This window comes from Rana temporaria, chromosome 2 (assembly GCF_905171775.1).
Source record: "Rana temporaria chromosome 2, aRanTem1.1, whole genome shotgun sequence".
Taxonomy (NCBI): Eukaryota; Metazoa; Chordata; class Amphibia; order Anura; family Ranidae; genus Rana; species Rana temporaria.
In genome coordinates, this window is record NC_053490.1 from 74,358,364 (window position 1) to 74,382,430 (window position 24,067).

The 24,067-nt window shown below is 44.2% G+C and overlaps 2 protein-coding genes across 4 annotated transcripts in view; one reads left to right on the forward strand and one right to left on the reverse strand.

Annotated features, from left to right (window-relative positions):
* Positions 1 to 13,005, forward strand: part of SUPT20H (SPT20 homolog, SAGA complex component) — a 120,136-nt gene extending 107,131 nt beyond the window's left edge. For 2 of the 3 annotated variants that reach the window (XM_040340386.1, XM_040340387.1), the window contains exons 24-26: positions 784 to 889; positions 6,333 to 6,457; positions 12,496 to 13,005. In XM_040340386.1, the coding sequence (XP_040196320.1) occupies positions 784 to 889; positions 6,333 to 6,457; positions 12,496 to 12,630 (366 nt within the window). In that variant the 3' untranslated portion in view covers positions 12,631 to 13,005. The remainder of the gene's footprint in view (positions 1 to 783; positions 890 to 6,332; positions 6,458 to 12,495) is intronic. The other variant, XM_040340388.1, reaches the window with a different exon arrangement.
* Positions 12,923 to 24,067, reverse strand: part of EXOSC8 (exosome component 8) — a 41,839-nt gene continuing 30,694 nt past the window's right edge. The window contains exons 10-11 of the mRNA XM_040340389.1: positions 19,080 to 19,186; positions 12,923 to 13,117 (exon numbers count right to left, since the gene is read on the reverse strand). Coding sequence (XP_040196323.1) covers positions 13,014 to 13,117; positions 19,080 to 19,186 — 211 coding nt within the window. The 3' untranslated portion in view covers positions 12,923 to 13,013. The remainder of the gene's footprint in view (positions 13,118 to 19,079; positions 19,187 to 24,067) is intronic.

The following is a 24,067-nucleotide window of genomic DNA, read 5'->3' on the forward strand; positions in this document are numbered from 1 at the left end:
GAGGCTTTACTGGGGTGGTCAGTGACGTGCTCGCCCCCTCCTTGGAACTACATCTGTGCGTCAGGACGCTCTCTACGTGTTAGAGACTTCAAGGAGGTGTGAATTACTGGGCGTGCCACAATGCATACTGGGAAATGTAGTTCTTACATGAAGGAGTAACGCAAACCAGGAAGTGAATGAGAGAACAGAAACTAGAATGCTGGAGGTGATATAGATGAAGGAATTTAAAAGGTATTTACTCGTTTTTTTAACAGAATCGTTACACGATTCTGTCTGTCTACCTTGCAGACATTAATTTTAGACAAAAAAAATGTTTTCCTTTACAACTCCTTTAATTCATTTCAATGAACATAATTAATTATTATTCTGGCCAATGAAATTTATTAATGCCCAAGCTCTTGATGCCTGTAAACGCTTCCAAAAGCTTTAGATACCTTTACAAGCGTCGGGCTGTTTTTCTGCCAAAATGCTTCTGCCAGGAGGAAAGGCTTCTAGGAGAGATTAAAAAACCTCCTGTGTGCATGAGGCCTTATATATAGATATTCATTACGCAGCCTTGGTATTCAATGACTCCTAAAATCATTACTGAATACTGAGCATTGCAAATGCAAGCTACATAAACCCATATGAACATACTCTAGTGCTATTAACAAAAAAAAACTGTGGGGTATGACCAAACATATAGGCATATTTGGAAATAGTTATGTTTTGTCTGTTATCTGTAAGATAATTTAAAAAGTGAAATGATTACTGTTCACATACTTTTTGTTTTCACCCTGCCAGGGATTGGACCAAGGTTCTAGTAGCCAAGAACAGACTTTATCTTCACAGCAAGCGGCTGTCATTAATCTAACTGGAGTAGGTGGTTTTATGCCTCAGCAGGCAGCTGGTATGTATTCCTATTCTCCATTCCCCAATTACATACTTTTCAACACCCCAATTCACCCGCAGTCTGTTGACCCAGACTGTACTCAACAGTCATGCAGCAAAAGTGGAAGTCCACTCCTCTTGTGAAACATCGCCCACCTGTTTGTTGCCTGGAGGTCTTCATAGGCATTCCAGGTCTTTCTGCTGACAGTTAATGATCTGTCAGACTCTTATCAATCATTGGAGATTACATTCGTACTTTTATCACTCAGAGTGCCAGTTTTCTGAAAATATATTATACAATTTTATCTGAGTGGTTTAATAAATTCTGCCAGGCTGTGTTAGAGTAGATACCTGTAATCATTTTAATGCGTGGATCCAAATTGAGGTGTGAAGCTGCTTTAAATTGGGTTACAAGTGGAACTTAATCTAAGGTGCAAGGTTTGAGCCCCCACAGTGCCTCCATGGTTCTTCAAGACCCCAATAAGAGGACATTCCTACCTTTGAGGAAGCTCTTTAGGGGGCTACCTAGTGGATACATAACTCCCCAATGCAGCTCTGTCTGCAGCAGGTAGCGAGTCCTCACTTTTGCCTCGTTTCCACTGAGCGGATCGGTTCGGTATGCTATTTTGGGTGTTTCCATTATGAAAGCGTGCCATAAAAGCGAACCGTACCAGACCATTCTGGGTCCTGCTTCAGATGTGGGGCCATAGAAATGGAACGGTTCCATTAGGGCGGACCTACAAATACATCTCACTGATTGGTGGACGCGCTAGGCATTTTTTCTAAATCCTGTATGGTTCCGATTTACAGTGGAAACGCTCACGAGAATAGACCGGTCCATTCTAAACCGTTCCAAACATACTGACCCGAACCGTTCCGTTCAGTGGAAACAAGGCATTGTGGTCTTCAAGAGCTGTGGCCTCCAGCAGGAGCTTCAGCTTCCAACACTTCCAGTTGTCTGTGTCCCCTGTTGAGTGCTGTGATTTTTTCCTTCGACTACTACTGCAGGATACAGTGGTGATATAGCGGCAGACAAAGGGAACCTCAGAATGCATTTGATTTTGCTGGAGGCAGACAGCACAGGTAGAACTTGCCACGCACCAATGTTGTGTTTTTCAGCAACCTTTTTCAGCCTTTTTGGATAACAGTAGGCTTTAAACATCTGTAGGCAACTTATTGCAAACAGGCGCTGAGAAAAATATAATGGCTGGCATTGTTCATCCCCTTTTTTTTTTTATTAAAATGCCTTTTGATTGACTGTCATGTTGATCTAATGGCCTCAATACTTTCTAGGTCACTGATGCATAAAAATATCCAGATCAGGAGTTTTAACTGTGCCATGGTTGTTTCAGGTCCGTGTATTGAAAAGAGGCAACTAGCATTTTCAGCAGAAGGTCCGCAATGAAACACTGTTTTTCACCCTATAAAAAAAAAAAAAAAAAAAAAATTCTTCTAGCATAAAATTCGGCATAGTAGCGCGAGCTACCGTATGCCTGTCTTAATTTTTTTATCCCCGTACTCACTGTTATATCGTACATAGAAGATTCCGGCTCTGGCGCGTCATGCTTCTCCGGAAATAGCCGAAATAGGCTTGGCTCTTCACGGCGCCTGCGCATAGTCTGTGCGCAGGCGCCGTGAAGAGCCGAGACCTACTCCGGCTGTCTTCGGGGAGCGTGACGTGCCAGAGCCGGCCGTCAATCACCCTACCTCTTGAAAGGAACGCCCATTCCCCGCGGGCAGTCGAAATCTTCTATGTACGATTGCACAGTGAGTACGGGGATAACAAAATTAAGACAGGCATACGGTAGCTCGCGCTACTATGCCGAATTTAATGCAAAAAAGTTGTTCTGCAGGGTGAAACCGCTTTAAGTAAATTCTCAATTTTTTGTATTTATCAGTGGGAAAAATAATGACTAAGATGGGTGTCGTCTAACTAGAGCACCTGTGATAGAGGCCAGCAGCAGCTCCCATAGACATGCGATTGTCACACAAATGAAAATAACCAATAACCAACCTGCACAATAAATGAAAGAATTCCCCAATTCCTCTTTCAGTGGAAGCTTTGGTGAATAACCAAATCAAAATACAGTGTCACAGTATGATACATTAACACTAAAAATGTATAGTGCATCACATATCCGACACATAACAGAACATACTCCTCCCACTCACATAGTGTGATGACATCATCAAGGTCCGGCTCCATCTCTTTACGCGTATCGTCCAATAGTGAGATTTCTTCAGAAAGTGTCCCACCATTGGACGATACAAGTAAAGAGACAGAGCCTGACCTTGATGACGTCCTCGTGCTGTGCGAGCCAGAGGAGTGTGTTCTGTGAGCGGTGTGTCTGCATTGTCCTGTGATGTGTCTGGACTGGACAAATAACATGTGCACACGATTTGTGAGTTTTTTTTTATGTATTTTATACAATAAAGCCATTCAGTGAGCACTATAAAAGTTAGATTTTATGTTTTGATTTGTAGAAAGTATTTTGTTTGGACATATCGGTCCAGCAGCCTTTTACAGCCACGCTTTCACCATGTGGCTTCTGGGTGTCCATTAATCTATTTATCCCTATCAAATTTAGAACTTCAGCGAGCAATGTGACAGCTGCTACTTGTATTAACAAATGCAGCCGTCTACAAGAAACAAGTAATTCTGAGAAGCATATGTGCATGTTTTTTACCAAATATTTGTAGAAAAATAAATCTATGTAAATAATTATGAAGCATGGAGAAGAGCATTTACCAGCTCAGTTATATCCATTTAATCAGATAGCTTTCTCCAATTATGGAAACAGATCGTAAAGATGTCACATGACTCGATTTTCTTAGGCATAATTACAGCAGCTTAAAGCCACCTAACACCCTTGGGGAAAAAAAAGTTGCTAATAGTAAAAAGGTGTAAAAACCAGAACGTGTACATACTAATAGAGGCTCTAGGGAAGCAGGAAAAGGTTAGGACACTGAATATTAATTTTAGCTGTAAAAAAAGAAAAACAATTATATTGAGCATTTGGAGAAAATATTGGCTTGCTGTTGCCCCCTGCTGCACATATGTGGCAGTGCAGGTAGCATTTGTTGTTTAATTATTTTTTTTTTTTTTATCTAGGGCATTTGAGACATAAATATCTGGTTGGATTCTACTTTAGCAGCATTACTCCACTTGTTAGACTTTCAGGGGTAAAAACTAAGAGACTAGGGTACATGCTAAATATTATTTAAATTGCATGATTAACTTTATAATACTTAGCAGCAGTAAGTTTTTTTCTTTGTGTTTTACATTTCTTAGTCAAATGTAATTTCATAATAACCTTCTTCACTCGTTTTGTATCTCTTGACTTTTCTGTGTGTTCTTCTAGTCCCATCCACTTTTATTAAAAATATTGCTAGTTGCCAGATCTGCACACAAATGAGACCCCTATGTATAGAGTAAAAAGGCTGTTGGAACCACACTAAATTGATAATGACTAATCAAGCAAAGTTTATTGGTGCAGGTGATCTCTAGGGAATTTTGAATAGAGTGGAGAAGGGTTAAATCCTCTGTCAAGCGGTTATTGCTGTTTCCCCATTGGGCAGATTCACCAGATCTGTTTACCTTTTAGTTAACTCACTGTCTGTCTAGGTAAACAGTCACCAGGGCAAAGAGAAATCTTCCAGTGGGGATACTTGTTCCTGGGGCAACTGTCGTCTAAGAGGGAAATTCCCCTTTTTGGGAGAGTTTCTCTACCTTCTTGGTGTCTCGGTGCACCATTGAGAAAACCTCCTTTCATGTCCTGTCTCAGACAGCAAAAAAACAACTTACTGGGTGCTAGCCCTTCCCTACGCTATCCAATCTATATAAAAAAAAAAAAAAAGTTTAGCTATACACAATCAGCCATAACATTATGACCACCCACCATAACCCATCAAGGCATGGACTCCACTTGACATCTGAAGATAAGCTGTGATATCTGGCACCAAGTTATCAGAAGCAGAGCCTTGAAGTCCTTGTAATTTAAGAGTAGGGCCAAGTGTCAACAACTCATTGTTGCGTTCTCAAAACCATTCTTGAATTCATCAGCTCAGGCCACCTTGTTCCCGGAAACATTGATGCACAAAATACCCTGTGTTTTGGTAATGCCCTGCAATAGAACAGGCAGATGTCAAGGGGTCTTTAGGGCCCACCCAGGCCCGTCACTACAGGACAGGCAAAACAAACAATTACTTAAGGCCCCGAGCTGGCCTGGGGCCCCCAACTTCCCCTTCCCAGGCTGTAGCGTGGCCGAGCTCCTCTTCCTTCCACCTGGAGTCCTGTCAGTCTGACCGGGTACCGCGCGTGGTACAGGAGATTCAGTTTCCTGTTCCCGGCCAAACTGACAGGAAGTGCACACTGAGTGCTCACTTCCTTTCAGTCCGGCCGGGAAGACAGGAAACTGAATCTCCTGTACCACGCACGGTTCCCGGCACTATCTGATAGGGGACTGGGGAAGAGGCAGGGGGAAGAGGAGCTCGACCACGCTAGAGCGGCAGCCTACAGGGAAGATCGGGACGTAAGAATAGAAAAAAAAATTGTGTAGCGTTAACGTGGGTTTTGCATGCAGGGGGGGTGCTTGGGGCCCCCATTTTGCTTGGGGCCCCCAAATTCCTTCAAACGGCCCTGGGCCCACCCAGACATCTGCATTGGCATGTTTTTACTGTGCCTTGCAGTGGCATTCAATAAGTTAAAACAACCCTACTGGGAACTTAGGCAGCAATGAAAGCCTGACAATCTCTAACCCCTCCCCGCTCTACCCAAAATAAGGCTTGGTTCACACTGTGTGGCTGCAAGAATTTCATCTGTCCCCGCAGCCGAATCCACTGCTCTTAGGAGAGGCACAGAGCTGCCATTCATTCAGTATGAAGTGCATATGTGGGTGCGTGAGCTGCAGAGAAATCGCATGCACCACCTTTTCAACTTTTTTTGCAGAAACGCAGGCACAGCAGCCCATTCATTTGAATGGTCTGCCATGCCTGCGCAAATGTGGCCCGCACAAAACACGGAGCTGTGAATCTCGGGTGAAGGTTTTGTCTGGAGTTGGGCTTTAGGCCACCCACGTGATAACTAAAACCTTATAGATTAATTTTTATATGTTTGGTATGGTGCTCAATGAAGCATTTAAACTTATATAAACAATTTGAATATCACTTGTTTGTTTTATTTAATATAAATTCAGTTCTGAATAAATTATACTTTGCACATTTCAGCCCCAACCGCCGCTTTCATCTATGGCTCCCACTCTGCTTGTGCTTAGGGGTATGGGACTGAACAGTCATTCAACTGGCAATCTACAGATTATGCAGCTGTTTATTTTGAGGTGACAGGCTGCTTTAATGTTCCACCCCAAAATGACCTATATGACACCCAGAATTTTCAGTGTCTGTGTTTTTCATCTCTTGAGCACTGTTCCCCTTTGACCTGCCTTCCCTTCTCCTCTCCATAGTGTTACCCCAGCTCGGCTCTACTGTGAATAGACCCGGGCAAGGTCGTCCATACCAGAATCTGCAGCTCTCTCCTGCCTTACAACTGCAGCAGCAAGCCATGCAGCAGCAAAAGCAGCACATACAAGTAATCTATAGAACTAAGATAATAATGGCTCTTGCAGACGCTAAACCAACAAAAAAAGTACCAAACTGTAGTGTGCGAATTACAGAATTTTCTTCTATTTAAAGCCTAACTCAAAATTCAGTTTAAGGCTCGGTTCACATTGGTGCGACGCCGGAAACCCTGCGAATCCACTGCAGGTTCCCACATTGCACCTGATTAGCAGGCAGTTCACACTACCTTATGCGAACCACTGGGAGTGTTGATACAAAGTTAATGACACCCTCGGATCGCATATCGCAGTGCAAACTGTCAATTCAGATGGGGATCGATCGCATGGGATTGATCACCCATGCGATCCGATTCTGATGGGGACCAAAAAAAAAGGTCCTGTACGACTTTGGTCCGAATGCGATGTGAATTTAGCCATACAATCTGTATGGCCGAATTTGCATCACACAGACCTCGCATGCGATTTGCAGTGCGAATCACATGCGATGTCGGACAGCACAGCCGTGTGAACCCGGCCTAAAGCATTGACATATATTACAGGTGCATCAAAACAAGTCTCTTTGTTTTCTTCAGAAAGCACCTGCAGCCTGAGTAGAAAAGCCTGTCAGTGGGCAGCCTACTGTAGAGGACTGATGTATCTGTGTGGAAGTAGTGCTGTTTCTGCAGAGGTCCAACATACCCCTTTGCTGAGTTGGGCTACATTCACACGGGAGTGGTGGGGGCGTCGGCGATAAAGCACCGCTATTTGGCCCCTTGCGGTACGATTTAACTCTCGCTAGCGGGCAAAAAGGGATAAAACCGCCCACAAAGCGCCGCTGCCCATTGATTTCAATGGGCAGGGGTGCTTTAGAAGCGGTGTACTTTTTTTTTTGAGCGTCCTACCAGTGCACCACTCCAGTGTGAAATGAGCGGCTTTTTTAGGGCGCTTTGCAGGCACTATTTTGAGCACTATAGCGCCTGCAAAGCGCCGCAGTATGAAAGTAGCCTTAGAGCTGGAGCTATCAAAATCGGCAGGGAGCATGAGTGTTGATTATGTTCTGTCTCAGCAGGGGCATGTCAGATCCCTGCATAAAGACCATTACTTTCTCAGAGAGAGCAAGGCTCTGTTTATAGCATGCTGGCATAGGACAGGCTTTTTTGCTCAGACTGTGGCTGCTTTCCATAGAAAACGACCTGTAAGAAATTGCACACATTTTATGTTGCACCTATTATGTATTTAGCAGATTTAAACTGAGCTGAAATAACTGTGCAACTGCAGGATTAGGATAAGTGCATGCAAACGGCAATTCACTGCATGGGGAATCTTCTAATTCCGGGTTTTAGAGGAGCCCTTAGGTGATAAATACCTTTTTAAATTATTACTGTTAAGCACATGCAGGCATTTTAAGCAAATTCCCTCTTCCTATGTGTTTGGATAGGTAGATTGGTGGATAGTATCCACAAATAACTGAGTGAGTCATATTTCTGCTTTTGCTAGCTTGCAAGAAAAAAACATTGAAGCGCTTGTGTAGAACCTAACAATGAACCAGAGTAGATAACGTATACTATTCAGAGTGTTTTCTTATACCTGATAAGTGTAAGGCCCCATTCACACGAGGCGGACTCCGTTCCTACGGAGTCCGCCAGCTCAGCGCGAGATCGGTCCGCAGATCTCCGCTGAGCCGACGGATGACAAGCTCCTCTCTGCTCACTGAGCGGGGAGGGGCTTGTCGGGCACCGCTGTCTCCTATGGAGCGATCTGATGAAAACAGACAGCAAGATCTTATCCGATCCACATGGATGGGGACATGTCTCCGCTGACATCTGACGCTCCATAGGATTGAATGGAGCGGCCGTTCAGGTCCGCCGTCAAAACTGACAGGCAGACCCGAACGGTCCGTCGTGTGAATGAGGCCTAAGTGTTCATTCTGCCATTGATCTTTGAGCTGATAACTTCTTGTGCTCTCTGCCTCTACTGCACTGTTATCAGTTACATTGTTTCTAGCCATATCTGTGGAGTACAGAACATCTCCCCACTCCCTGTCCTAAGATGAGTGCTGTCACCTTAGGGCAGGGAGTGTGTTACTGGCAGGGTAACAAAAGCCAAAACAAATGCAAACTTATGTTGCTGAGCCAAACTAGCAATGCAAAAATATCCATGCCAATTAGCAGGGTAGCCACTCTGCACAGGACTCAGATGTTGGGTCACTGGGTCAGATGAGCAATCACTTGAGTAGTCGCATCTACTCCAATGATTTCTCGAATCCACAGCCAGGTATGGCACATGCTACTTACATTGGCCCAAGTTGCACCAATACAACTATGGAAAAAGATCCATACCTGGAATTTAGCTGTCACAATTGTTATTTTTATATCTCTGCTTTGTGGAAATGTATGTGGTAGGTCAGTGGTCTGGTTTAAAACTTGGTTCCTCGAATAGGTACCCCTCCATAGCTACACAGACATGGTGCTTTATGCTAAACCAGGAGCTGTTAACTTGGTATTATGACTGACCTATAGTAATAGTTTGAATTTGAGTTTTCGGCTGCATTCTGCTTTTCATAGAAAATTAAAAAAAAAAAATAAGGAAATACACATCTTAATGCATATGAATGCATATATGTAAAAATGTGTGTGCAGTGGCATTTTTGTGTGCTTTTTCTTTGGTTGGAACCGTCTAGGTGCAAGCGCAGCCTAAATCTTACTGCTGGGAATCTGCTTTTTCTCTATACAACTGCTTATATCTTGTGCTTGTAGCCCAGAAGACAGGTGCAGCTTCACTCTTGACAGATGCTTCTATAGTGTGAATGCCAGATCACCTCTTTTGGTTTGTGATTTGCTTGATTGCCAGTCTGCTGCAGTACCCAAGTATACAGGTTGGAAATTTAAGATGTGTCAATTGTACCTTAGAAACAATGGACAATCCTCACTGGTTATATCCACCCAGCAAAGAATCCTGTAAAGTAAAAGCCTTGTGTGAAAATAGAGTTCCCAAGGAAAGATGTAGTGGGTAGCAATAAAGAACAGTCCTAACCCCACTCATAAGGTACAGTGACATTCTTTTATAGCAGGACATGGGAGGGAGAATGACATTTCCTACAAAATGTGATGGGAGCCCAAAAGCAAAAAGGGGAGCACTATGGCTGGCAGGGGAAGTGAGGAGAAGGCTCAGTTCTCAAAGAGTAATTTTTTTTAAGGGAGTAACCCCAATAACAATGCAAGGGCACAACGTGGGCAAGAGCACCTGAGTGAGGAACACGGAAGGTTGCAGCAAGTGCTAAGGAAGAGCAGCTTCTTGTAAAGAGAGTGTGAGGTGTTATGATCCATCAAGAAACGTATAGCCTGGAAACTGGTATGTAAAGGGACAGGGGGGGGGGGGGGGGGGGACGGACACTGTATTATCTGGTCCCCATCCAAGCTTTGGTACTCACTGTGGGCATACCCCCAAAGGGGTCTTCAAGGTCTGGGTGCCATAGGAATGAACCACATTTCTGGCCCTGCAGTAAATTACACTTGATGATGAAAGTGTGGATCCCGTGCCTAAAGCAAACATTACAAGCTGAACCCGTTGCCATGGGGTCTGGGTACAGTTCAACAAATGTAACCAATCTGGAAACTTCTGATGAGCCATAAGGTAATAAGCAGTCAGCTCTTGATTTTGTTGAAGGAGGAAAAGGAAACTGGTGGGAAAATAGAAAAAAAAACTTCTGTATTGGGAGTGAGGGTCTATCATGTAAAAGTCTCATGGAGTGGGGGGTTATATGGGTCAACAGGAGGGGGCAATCCCAGCAACGCTTTTGCCACTGTATGTTGTGGCATATAACCCATGGTCTAAGTCTATTCCTATGTCCTGTATTACACAATTAAAGGGGAAGTCCATCCTAACACTAAAATTGCTACATCTACAATCTAAAGCCTCATACACACGGTCGGACTTCAAACAAATGTTTTTTTTGTGGATTTTTGTTTGAAGGGCGTTGGTTGTGAAGTTGGTATGTATACACACGGCAGGACTTTTTCAACAAACTTTCCCATCACTGGGTTTTTCAGCTCTTTACTGCCACCCTTTGGTCAACTTCTGCTATTGTTGGTTGATTTTAACATTGGTTCTGAGCATGCGTGCTTGTACTTTGGACTAAACTCCGATGGACTTCTGTACACACGATAGGACTTTTGTTGCCGAAAAGTTTGTCTGTTTTGCAGAGTGAACTTTTGTCCGATGAAAACCGAAAAAGTTTTGTCCGATGGAGCGTACACACGGTCTGATTTTTTTTTTTTTAAATCTGCTCATTTTTAAGTTTGTCAAAAATTCCTACCGTGTGTATGGGCCTTAAGATTAACTGATCTAGCCCTGTAAAGAATTAATCAGTTTACTTACCTTTTTTTGAAGCTGCTCCGGTCTCCAGCTGAGGAAGCTCTGCAGAGGAGACAGCCGACAACAGCTGTGAAATTAATGGGAAGTGACATCACCCTTAGGGCTCTTTCACACGGGCGGCCCGTTCAGGTCCGCATGCCAGTTTTTTTGGCGGACCTGAACGGGCGCTCTGTGCTCCTCTATGGAGCCGCGGATGTCAACGGTGACATGCCCGCTGACATCCGACCTGCCAAAGTGTGACGGAGGAAAAAAACTACTTTTCCATCCGTCTGGCAGATCGGGTGAACATGGACAGACGGTCCGTTTTCATCCAATCCCCTATAGGGGAGAGCGGAGAAAAGACAGGGCAGTCCCCCTGCACAGTGTGTGGGGGACCGCCCTGTCATCCGCCGGCATCAACAGCGCGATCCCCATTGAGCAAGTGGCGGTTCAAGGGGCGGATCATTACTGATCCGCCCTGTGTGAAAGGGGCCATAGTTACCATGGTTCTTACCTTGTCGCTTGCCTCCTCTGCACTCACCTCCACATCGAAGCCACAGCTGACAGTTCAGTGTGGGACCGGACAGGCTTCAGAAAAGGTATGTATAGCGATTACTTCTTTACAGGGCTAGATAGGTTGGTCTTAGATTGTGGATGCCTGTAGATGTAAATGTTAGGATGGACTTCCCCTGCTGTGGATACAGTGGGGATTGATTAAAACCATTGCCGTTTGTGTTTCCATGGGAAGAGAGATTCTTCTCAGTTATTGGTTCAGTGACTGGAAGCATTGGAACACCCCCCCCCCAACAGGTTCTCCTTTCTCCATAATTACTATCTTTTGGTGGTAGTTAGGCTTTAAATTGTATAGTTTAAACATTCCCTTGGAATGAATAAAGATCACAGCATGGTATGAGCAAGAACTGTGAAAGTAAAGTATTCTGTATTTTCAAGAGGGGTGCAGCACAGCAAAGGTTTATGTGTAGAGACAGTTGTGTATGGGGAGTGACAGATGGCCATTATAGCCCACCCTGGGTATGTGCATTATTGCAACCACATGCTGTTTCTCTTTCCCGGTAGTGAAAAGGCTAGGGTATGAGGTTAGCGTTTCATTGCCAGTGCATGTATACACACAGTCTGGCAGGAATGTTCTCTGTAAGTTGGCATAGGGAGAGTATGTCAAGTTATCAGTTTGGGTAGCAAGTAGCTAACTAGTAAAGGTAGATTTTTTTATTAAAAAAAAAAAAGATCCTGTGGTTGAGGAGCTCTTAGTATACAGCATCTAGTGTTCTACAAATGTGTACTATTTTAAACTTCCCTCCGATACCATCTTTAGGCCTCAAAAGCTACTGCCTGGCATGCTTTTCCCCATCTCAAGAACAAAAGAGTTCAGTAGTCAAATTTATGCAAATGCTTTGGCAGGGTGTTTGCTGTGTGAATGCTGCCTGCGGCCTTTTCCTTGCTCTACCTAGCAGACCCAAAGAGACTTTTATAGCCAGGCTGATGGTTACCAAGAAGCCTGAACAAATTTCTGCAAGTGTTCATAAGCCAAACAGGAGCCTTATTATAGGCTAAGGATATCAGCTATGCTTTGGTACCACTGATGCTGCATGACTGCTCATTCATGTCTTGCACCTGAAGGCATTCACCTTTCGCTTAAGCTAATACTTTGCGGAACTTGATCGTGGATAATTATTTTTTCTTCCTCCTTTGTTCACAGTTGCAATTCTTGCAACATCAAATGCACCAAATGGCTACGTCAGCACCGCAAGCACAGCCCCAGCACCAACCTCATTCCGACAGCCAGTCAAGAAGTAAATTGAGAGGACGGTCTGCCCTGGAACCAAAATCCTGAGATCACACTCATCAACCAGCAACAAAGAAAGACACTGAACACATCAACCAACAAATGCCTTCTATAATACTTTTAAAAAAGTAAAAAAAAAAAGTGTTTTAAATGCTAAACCTTCATCACTAATGAGCTTTGTGTAAGGATTATGAATTTAAAGTCAGATAACCCATCCATTAAAATGAAAACATGGTAAGAGACTCTACCCCCGTAAACAAGTTTTAAGCAGCAGTAACAGGATATTCAACTCCGGGGTTAATGAACTTATTGTGTGACTGTACAGAGAACTCTACACATAGCACATTTATTGTTTTATTTAGTACAAAAAAAAGGTGTGCATCACTATAACAAATACAAACTTTTTACATGTTCATTTTAAAACGTCTTTATTATTTCGTCGTAACGCTATCCAGCAAGTTCTGCACCTCTTTGTGTCTGGTGATTGCTCGACTGATACAGTCCTGAAGCTTTTCTGCTGACAGAGCGCTGCCACCTGTTTAACAAAAAGACTATGACTAGTATACAGCACTCAGAAATATAGTGGAAACCATAGCCGCCTGGTCAGCTGCATTTCAACAGCTTAACTTTACTTCCAGGATTGTGAACAGAAACGGATGACCACCCAATGAAGTAACAGGGGGGGGGGGGTACCCTTTGGAAACATTGAAGGTAAAGCCTAAGGCCCCTTTCACATTGAGGAGTTTTTCAGGCGGTACAGCACTAAAAATGGTGCTGCTATCCCACCTGAAAAACTCCTTCACTGCATACTCGATGCGCTGACGGGAGACAAAAAAATCTCCTGTCAGCAGCATCTTTGGAGAGAGGAGCAGCGTGTATACCGCTCCTTCCCATTGAAAACAATGGGAAACCGCGGCGAGGCGCATTGCGGGCGGTATTAACCCTTTATCGGCCGCTAGCGGGGGGTTAATACCGCTCCGCTAGCGGCTGATTCCCATGGCAATCCCGGCGGTATAGCGCCGCTATTTTTAGCGGCATTATACCGCCACCGCGGCTCCCGCCCCAGTCTGAAAGGGGCCTAACTTTGCTCTCAGGCCTCCCCTGTTCGGCTGTATATATTTGCTTTATATGTACCTTTCTCCGATGTCTTCAGGGCAGTTATGCGACACAGACCACTTTCACACTAAAAACAGCACAAAAACCTATTTCCATTACAATCAATGAATGCTTTCACACAGTGTGCTGGCAGGGCTGTGAAAAACTCCCCTCTCCATTGAAATGAATGGAAAGCACTCAGTATTTTTACTGGCAGTTTAGAAGCGCCTCAGTGTGAAAGTGAAGAAACAGAAATTGCTGCTCCAGGTAGGTCCTACTTGGTTGCAATCTTCCTCTCAGGAACCGAGGGTGCTGGCAATGCACATGGCAATTAGGCACAAAATATAATTAGGAAAGCCGCACTCCAATCCAACGTAGCTGTGACCTGTAGTGCCGTTTCCATTTTTTACAATAAAGCTACGTTCGATTGGAATGCAGCTGGCTATATATATATATATATATATATATATATATATATATATATATATATATATATATATATATATATATATATATATATATATATATATATAGGTTTTCCTTTTTTAAACTCCTGCTGGTGGGGAAAAAAATGCTTTTTATATATACTTTTTTTTTTTTTTTTTTACGTTGATACACAATTATGGACAGTCAGCACCCTAAGGAAAAAAAAATAAACATTCAGGTTTGGTAGCTTTAGTTTTCTGATAAGGCTTTGCGTAGTTTATTGCCTTCATACACTGAAATGATTACATCCAGCTATCATTATAGGAAATACAAACGATTGTTAGCTTTGAGCTTATCCTGTAGTTGGTGAATTGATACATGAAAACCAAACTATAATTGGCCTCAAAACTGGGTGCAGCAGTTTTTGTTTATTCACATTTTTTTTTAAGTCTGCTCAACTTGATTACTAGCACCAGAGGGCTGAGCAGTCCCAGGCCCCCACTCAGATGGGAGAAAATACAAACGCTTTCAGATAAAACTTGTGGGTCAGCCCAGTATAAACCCCTCCTACTCCCAAGCATGCCTTTTTGGTGAGATGGTCTCTATATGCAGCTAGCTCTATCAGCCTTTTTTTAACTTGCCCTTTAGATTACCATTTTCAGCCACCAACCTTTAAAACCAAAGTGTACTGGTTATGTTCACCACAGAGCACTCTCCAGGTCCAGATCTGTGGCACAGTCCCAGGTTTAACCATGACTAGGAAGACTAAAGCCTCGTACACACAAGCAGATTGTTGCACGCTAGTCTCAAATCAAAAGTGAAGCGGTTACTCACCGTATGAAAATTCTCAGAATTCAACTTCAGATGTAATGTGTTGAATAGTTTTGTATGTATCCTTTCGTTTCTGAGCATGCGTAGTCCTGCTTTTTACGGACAAGAACCATACTAATTAAACAAAAATCGGATGTGGTGTTCACGTCCGACAAAAATTTTATAGTCTAGCTTTTGTCGTACGAAAAATCTGAATCGGCTGTCAAAAGCACCATACTAACGATCCGAAAATCAGCAGATTATTCGTCGGACAAATTTTTACTTCGGATTTTCATGTTGTATGTACAGGCCAAGCATCAGGCGCTGCCTTGTTACTAGGATTGTTGGGCACCATTTAAAACTTCTTTCTCAAAATGTGAGCTCATCATCCATTGGGTGGGGTGTTGTGCAAGCTCTTTCCCGCCATTCAACATCAAAGCATTTTCTTGCTGCTGATTACAAGTAATATATGGATTATACTCAGCTCTTCTCTGCTGCCTACCCCCAGTGACTTATGCCACGTACAAACGATCGAAAATTCCGACAAGAAAAGTTTGATGTGAGCTTTTGGTTGGAAATTTCGACCGGCTGAAAAAAATAAAAAATAAAAATTTGAATGATGCCTACAACTGCAGTCATCATTCAGATATTCCCTCTGAAAGCCCAGGATGCCATACAACGTTCTGCGATATAGAAGTGGTTAAGGATCCCATTGGCAAATGTCTAGAACATGGTTTTCCAATAGGCCCTGCAGTGCAATCTGTCTTGGCCATTATTTGCCAAAATCCTAACCGGTTGGGCCCAAGGCCATTTGAAAGCATCTGACCACTTTGGCAGATACTCTATTGATCAGACAGCATCTGGAGCTCACAGAACTACATCATGGATAGATTGTTAAAAGTTTGCCCCATGTCCCAGCTGGGCCCCCCCATCAGTGAACAGGATGATGACGATTTGGCTGCATTGTTAGGGCTATGGAACCCACATTTAAAATAAAAAACCTTTCAAGGGACAACATTATCTTTATAATTGCCCTGGATACCCTCAACATGGATGTCAGCGAGGGCAAGAAAAAAAACCACCAGAGCCCAGTCTAAACCTTGTACACACAATCTGATTGTTAGCAGGGGATTGTCCTAAAATCTGACTGTTATTACGCTCCTTCTGACAAATGTTGGATGGCAGGCTAGTAAATTTTTCAGCGGACAAAAGGTCTGTTGTCCAATTTTCGTATCATCAGTACACAAGTCCATCACACTCCGAATCAATGCTCACCAAACACAAAATTAGCAGAAGGGGCCCAAAGGGGGTGGCGCTCAAGAGCTGAAATTCCTTGTAGTATGTCACTATGTTCGTGTTTGTTGGCCAACAATTGTGTACCTTTAGTATGCAAGACAAGTTGCAAGCCCTTTGGACAAAAATCAGATGCTCAGATCGTGTACGAGGCTTTAAAAGAAGCCAAAAATAATTAGTCCTATGATTCAACTTTCAAAGCCAATTCTGAGGCTCACTCCAAGTCCCCCAAACCCGGAGATAAATCTTCAGCAGGAAGGAGCGCCTCCCCACTACCCAAAGTGGCTGAAAATGTTAGCCTTTGCATACATAAACGGCATCTCAGATAGCTTGGCGCAGGTGGTGGTTTCCAAAGGCTACATGCTAAAATTTTGCTCCCTTCCTAGTTTATTTCCAACATGACTGTCACCACAGATTAGCAAATCTCACAATGGTCATATACAGGCGCACAGCATCATGTCCCAATCAGTGCTCAAACGAAAAAGGGGGCACCAACTAAATCATGGATCTCAAGGCCCTAAATGTTTTTATTGCATATGGCATATTATTCCACATGGTATCCACCAGGTCTATGATGGCCTCTATGGAGAGCAAGGAGGCATATGTGCACTTCCAGTTTTTGGCCTAGCTACTGCTTTGTTTACCAAGGTACTGACCCTTGTGTAAAGCTGGCCATAAACTTTTTTCTTTAAAGGATTCCTCCATCCAAACTTTATTAAGCCTGGAGATGCCAGCAGGTTTACCCATACTTAGAAATTCAGCCTGTGAATTGGTCGAAATTTAACAGTGTATAGCCAAGCTTTAGTCTTGCTGCATCTCCATTGTGAAATACCTAAATGATGTCCTGAGTTGATTGGGTGCTAAACCTTCTGAAGGCAAGCATGGAACCAACTCATTATTTGGAAATGCAGCAACTGCAAACACTGCCTCCCAATTCAGGCTTTTCAGCCTAGGGAGGTAGCCAACTTTGTTTTTCCCCACAAGAGTTCTGTGGCTGATGGTATCCACTTTTTGGGTCACTCCCATTTGCTCAGTTACACATTCCCCCATACAACGCAACATCCTGTCAGCACGGGACAAGTCAGTCAAGTCTTTGGACAGACTGATTTATCTGGCACAGAAGACCAGTGTCCCTAGCTTGCTGACTTGGTCATTGGGAGAATCTTGTCTTTCGATCAACATTCTGGTACGTTAGACCATCTGAAGACTTGTCATGGCAAGAAAGGTAGAGCAGATCCTGTCCTGGGCATAACTTAATGTCCAGCCTTGTCCACCATTTACATTCCAGATATGGACAATTACTGGTATTTCTATAGTGCCAAAAATGTATGCAGTTCTTTTACATACTGTACATTAATATCAGTCCCTGCCCTCTGGGAGCTCACAATCTAAGGTCCTTATCCCAGTCATTCATACTACAATTTCAGACAGGAGCCAATCTACCAGCATGTCTTTGAATTGTAGAAGGAAACCCATGCAAGCACAGGACTCAAGGGAAGCCTACTCTCCACAAGGTTTATCCTTGCCTATGGAAGGCACAATTCATTTGGTACGAGACGAGAAACACTGAAGCATGTTGGGTGTAGGAATGGTTACACTGCACTGGCCGGCAATTTTTATTTTTTGTTAAGTGTACAATTCTGCTTTAGGTGGCAATATGAATCAATTGTATGAATTTTAGTGAAGTACAAAAATTGAATTGTACCAAATAGTGAAAATACAGCAAAAAGATATGAAATAAGCTTACGGCTGCTTTTGTAGCCATCTGTGATTGTTTTTTTTTTTTTTTAAACCCTTAAAAAGGAATTGTAAAAGGAAAATTTTTTTCACCTTAATGCAATCTATGCATTAAGGTGAAAAAACATCTAATAATGCTGGCCCCCCAGTCCCCGTTTTACATACCTGACCCCTCAAAAGTCCCGTGCTCGGTCCTGAGATCCTTGTCGCCGCTCAGCCTGGCCGCTGATTGGCTAGAGCGGATGGATTGAGAGCAGCGCAGCCATTGGCTGGCGCTGCCGTCAATCACATCCAGTGATGCACCGAGGGGCGGGGCAGGGCCGAGTGATACAGTGAGTGTCTATGGCCGCTCGCTGCATCACGGGAGCGCGCCCGCAAGGACTCATCACCATGCGAGCTCTCTCGCATGAATGTGATGAGTTCTTGCAGGGAGGACCAGAGACAGCTGCCGAGGGACCCCAGATGTGGATCGGGGCCACTCTGTGCAAAACGAACTGCACAGTGGAGGTAAGTATAACGTGTTTGTTATTTTAAGGAAGAAAAAAAAAAAAAATCCTTTAGTGACCCTTTAAGTAATACTTACGGCAATGGCAGTTAAAGACCTCATTCATACCAAACGTGCTTAAAAACTGATAGAAAAACCATGCAAATTTCACTTACAGAGACACAAGTTTACATCAGTTTTCATGTGCGTTTCCAGTGAATTTTCATGCACGTCAACATCACTTTTTTTGGGCCTAGTTTCTCACCACAATGTTGATGCAACACGTTTTTTCCCCACGCAAAAAAAAAAAAAAACTGCAGATTTCTGTATTAAAAAAAAAAAAACTGCAGATTTCTGTATTACAAAAAAAACTGCAGATTTCTGTATTAAAAAAAAAAACTGCAGATTTCTGTATTAAAAAAAAAAAAATCTGCACGATACCAGTGTTGTGGTGTAAACAGGGCACATGAGGAACAAATGTTTTCTTTGAGCCCATGCAGAAAAACGGATGTCCCTGCAAATTGTGTGCACCAGGCCAAAGACTAAAAAAAGACAAGCATGTTTAAAAAATATTATATTCCAAAAACTGTATATGTTAACAAAAATATACTGTAAATAAGGTGTATTCCTGAAGGTTCACTTTAATATTTACCTGGCTTTCTGATAGTACATAGCTTTCCATCTTCATCTGTCACTATAGTCATCAATCCAGTGGCCAAACTCTCCTCCTCATTGGTTGGATCCACAAGAATGTGTTTACTACCAGAGGAAGTACAAGACTGTCTTATACAACAATGATACATTGAATAAAAGATTCAGAGTTTCAAATAAATATAGAAAACAGTTTCTGCTTCAATGATACAATACATGAAATAGAAAACTAGAAGCCAAGTGAAGACACGTCACTTCCTTCACAAGTATTAAAAGATCAGTCCACCCAAACCTAAAATTCTAGCTATTGTTGGAAGCCGACGACTGACCCACTGGATTCTTCTATCTCTGGTGGGGATATATGCCTGCTTTATTTACCAGCCTGGCTCCTCCATACCTTGGGGTCTCACACTTTCTGCTGCATTCTCTAATGTACAGACTCATCATATGGAGTATCTGGGTCTAATGCTGGACAAGCTCAAGACAAAAAGTGTTCCTTACACATTATAAAAAAAAAAAAAAGAGATTTTTAATACAGCTTACCTGTAAAATCTTTTTCTTGGAGTACATCACGGGACACAGAGCGGCATTCATTACTATATGGGTTATATGGAGTACCTTCAGGTGTAGACACTGGCAATCTCAAACAGGAAATGCCCCTCCCTATATAACCCCCTCCCATAGGAGGAGTACCTCAGTTTTGTAGCAAGCAGTATGCCTCCCAAATGGTCCTCAAAAAAGAGGGGTGGAGCTCTGTGTCCGTGATGTACTCAAGAAAAAGATTTTACAGGTAAGCTGTATTAAAAATCTCTTTTTCTTTATCGTACATCACGGGACACAGAGCGGCATTCATTACTATATGGGATGTCCCAAAGCAATGCTTACAATGAGGGGAGGGAGAACATCTCCAAGACAAAAGGATTTAATTTAGAGATATACTCAAATCATAATAAATCCAACTTAGTTGAGAAAAATAAAATTTTAAATTTAACTCGAACAAGAGGAGCCCCCGGAATCCGAGGGTCTCAAACTGCAGCCTGCAGCACTGCCCTGCCCGAAGGCAGTATCAGTATTCCTTCTTACGTCCAACTTGTAGAATTTTGTAACGTGTGGACAGAAGACCAGGTTGCCGCCTTGCAAACTTGAGCCATAGAGATCTGGTGGTGTGCTGCCCAGGAGGCGCCCATGGCTCTAGTAGAATGAGCCTTTAATGATACTGGAGGAGGCAACCCTTTCAAGCCGTAGGCCTGAGTGATTAATTGCTTAATCCACCTAGAAATGGTGGACTTTGCAGCTGCCTGCCCCTTCTTGGGCCATCCGGTAGAATGAACAGCACATCTGTCTTCCGGATCTTCTTTGTAGCTTTAAGATAGGCCTTCATGGCCCTGACAATATCCAAGGTATGCAGCAACCCTTCCTTTCTGGAAGTAGGTTTAGGGAAGAAGGATGGTAATACCAAATCCTGGTTCAAATGAAAACTGGATATGACCTTCGGAAGGAAGGAAGGATGAGGGCGGAGAACGACCCTGTCCTTATGAAAAACAAGATATGGTTCCTTACAGGATAAGGCTGCCAGCTCCGAAACTCTTCTTGCGGAAACTATGGCAACCAAAAATACTAACTTCCTTGTCAGTAGAACCAAAGGAATATCAGCCAACGGCTCAAACGGTTGTTTCTGTAAACTTGACAGAACAAGATTTAAATCCCCGCGGACAAAGCGGGGATTTAACTGGAGGTCTAATACGTAAGACCCCTTGAAGGAAGGTCTTAACCAGCGAGTGGGTGGCCAGCGGCCGCTGAAACCACACTGACAGAGCAGAAATCTGTCCTTTGATTGTGCTTAATGCCAATCCTTTATCCACTCCTAGCTGGAGAAAAACTTAATACTCTATCGATGGTAAATTTGCGAGAAAGCCATCGCTTGGACTCACACCAGCCTACATAGGCCTTCCAGACCCTGTAATAAATCACCCTAGAGACCGGTTTCCTGGCTCTGATTAGGGTAGAGATTACTTTCTGAGACAGACCTCTACCCCTGAGAATCAGGGATTCAGCTTCCAGGCCGTCAAATTTAGATGCCGTAAGGCAGGGTGGAGGATCGGACCTTGCGATAGCAGGTCTGGCCGTAGAGGAAGAGTCCAAGGGTCTCCCACTACCATCCTTAAGATTAGTGAGTACCATGCCCTTCTGGGCCATGCTGGAGCTACCAGGATGACTGGTATGTGCTCCACCCGGATCCTGCGCAGCAGGCGGGGTAGTAACTGGAGCGGGGGAAACGCATAAAGAAGTTTGAACTGATGCCAAGGGCAAACCAACGCATCGGTTCCGCAGGCCATCGGATCCCTTGAGCGGGACATGAACCTGTCTAGTTTCTTGATGAGTCTCGATGCCATGATATCCACGTCCGGCACTCCCCATCTTTGGCAGAGTGCTTGAAAGACTAGTGGATGCAGAGACCATTCCCCGGCCATAGAGTCTGGCGGCTTAAGAAGTCCGCCTGAAAGTTGTCCACTCCTGGAATGAATATTGCCGATATGCAGGGCACATGAGCCTCTGCCCATAGAAGAATCAAGCTCACCTCTCTCTGAGCGGCTTGACTCCTGGTTCCCCCTTGGTGATTTATGTGTGCCACGGCCGTGGCATTGTCTGATCTGAATTCTCACCGGGAAACCCCTGCAATTTTGACGTCCAAGCCCTGAGGGCTAGTCGAGCAGCTCTGAGCTCCAAGATGTTGATGGGCAACTGCTTCTCTGGCCTTTGCCCAAGTACCTTGGCGAGTGCAACATCCAAATTGCTCCCCAGCCCGTCAGGCTTGGCGTCTGTGGTCACTATCTTCCAAGCCACTGGGCTGAAAGACCTCCCCTTCAGTAGATTCTGAGGTCTAACCACCAACACAGACTTTGTCGGACTCTTGATGAGAGCGGCAACGGGATATCCAAGGCTGTGGCCCTTCTGCTCCATGCTGACAGGATGGCTGCCTGTAGGATGCGCGTGGTGGCTCTGGGCGTATGGTACCGCCTCGAATGTGGCCACCATCTTGCCTAGTAACCTCATACATAGGCGAATAGTCGGTTCTTTCTTGCTTAGAACAGTAGGATTAATTCCTTGATGGCTTTTACCTTCCCTCAGAGGTAGGAACACTCCTTGTTGTTCTGTGTCTAATCTCATGCCGAGATATTCAAACTGCTTTGTGGGCTGGAAAGCTGACTTTTCTCGATTTAGGACCCAGCCGAACCTCTCGAGGTATTGGAACGTGAGGGCCACTGCTCGCTCCAAGCGGGGAGACGAGTGATCTATGACTAGGAGGTCGTCCAGGTATGCTAGGATGTGACCCCTTGGATCCTTAGTTTGGCTAGGATTGGAGCTAGGACCTTCGTGAACACCCGGGGGGCCGTAGCCAACCCGAAGGGAAGCGCCACGAATTGGAAGTGACGCCGAAGCCACCATGAAGCGAAGATATCTTTGATGTGGTGATAAATTGGAACATGAAGGTAGGCTCCTTTTTGTCTATGGACGCCATGAAGTCGTCCTTCTGGAGTGTGGCAGCTGCTGACGCACGGATTCATCCGAATGAGCGGATCTTTAGATATGCATTTACCATCTTTAGGTCCAAAATTGGCCTGACATTGGATTTTGGGATGATGATTAGGTGGAGTAGAAACCCAGCCCCTGTTCCAGGACTGGTACCTCTACTATTACTTCCTGGGAAAGTAGATGATCTAATGCCGATCTTAATGCGGCTCCCTTTTCCGGATCGTTTGGAATCCTCGACTTCTGGAAATGAGGAGGAGGAAACCTTAGGAAATCTAATTTGTAGCCTGTGGCCACGGAAGACCGTACCCACTCGTCGGGAATGCTGGCTTCCCAAATCTCTGAAAAGAGTCGCAGCCTTCCCCCCACCTTCGTGGGTGGGGGCGCCCCTTATAAGGTTGGTTGGGGCTGGTTTTGTGGTTTGCGAAACCACTGCCTTTTGCCTCTAACCTAGCCTGTCCTTGTGATCTGCTGTTTGTAAGCCGAAGTTTGCTTTTGCAGGAGGCCGGTCGATACTGCTTGGCATTAGAGGGCCCCTGCCCAGGGGAATACTGTCGTTTTAAACGAGGTCCCTGAACCTTATTCTTAGTTGGCAAGAGAGTACTCTTGCCGTTGTTTGAAATGGTCTGAATGTATTTATCTAGGTCTTTCCGAAGAGTCGTCCTCCATGGAAGGGGAACCCTACCAGGAGCTTCTTGCATGGGGGCTCAGCCTCCCAGCTTTTTAACCATAAGAGTCTTCTCATATGGATAAGGGATAACGATAAACGTGACGCTTGCTGGATAGAATCCTTGATTGCGTTTTCTACCGTAAAACATATGGCTTAGGGACATCGAAAATTTTTCTGCCTGCTGGGCCGGAATAAGTTTAAGCATCTGCTTAATTGATCCGATAATGCTTGAGCGACCCCCAATCGCAGCCACAGATGGCTGTACTACTGCCCCTGCAGTAGTGAAGGAGCTTCTTAAGTAGTGCTTCCAAGCGTTATCAACTGGATCCTTGAACACCTGTGTTTTCTACAGGGCATGTTAACGATCTGTTAACACATGAGATGGCTGCGTCCACTGCAGGAGTAGCCCATCTTTTGGAAAAATTTTCTTCCATAGGTATAGGACAGAGAACCTTTTAGGTGGTAAGAAGATCTTATCTGGCTTGTTCCAATCTTGGAACAAAATTCCCTCTAATAGAGGATGGATCGGAAACACAGCATTGCTTTGAGGCGCCCTCAGTGAGCCCAAAAGCTGAAACCGTCGATACCTGGAGATCTGGTACTGGCAAGTTGAATGTCCTATGGACCAAGTCGACAATCCTTGAATCCACCAGCTCTCCCTCAGGGAGGAATGCCCCAGACTCTCTGTATCGGGTCTTCGATCCCTGAAACCTACTTGGTCGTGTCAAGAGGTCGTCCAATTCCCCTGAGGAAAGGACCTCCTCTTCTGAGGGTCGCGCTCGGGCGAC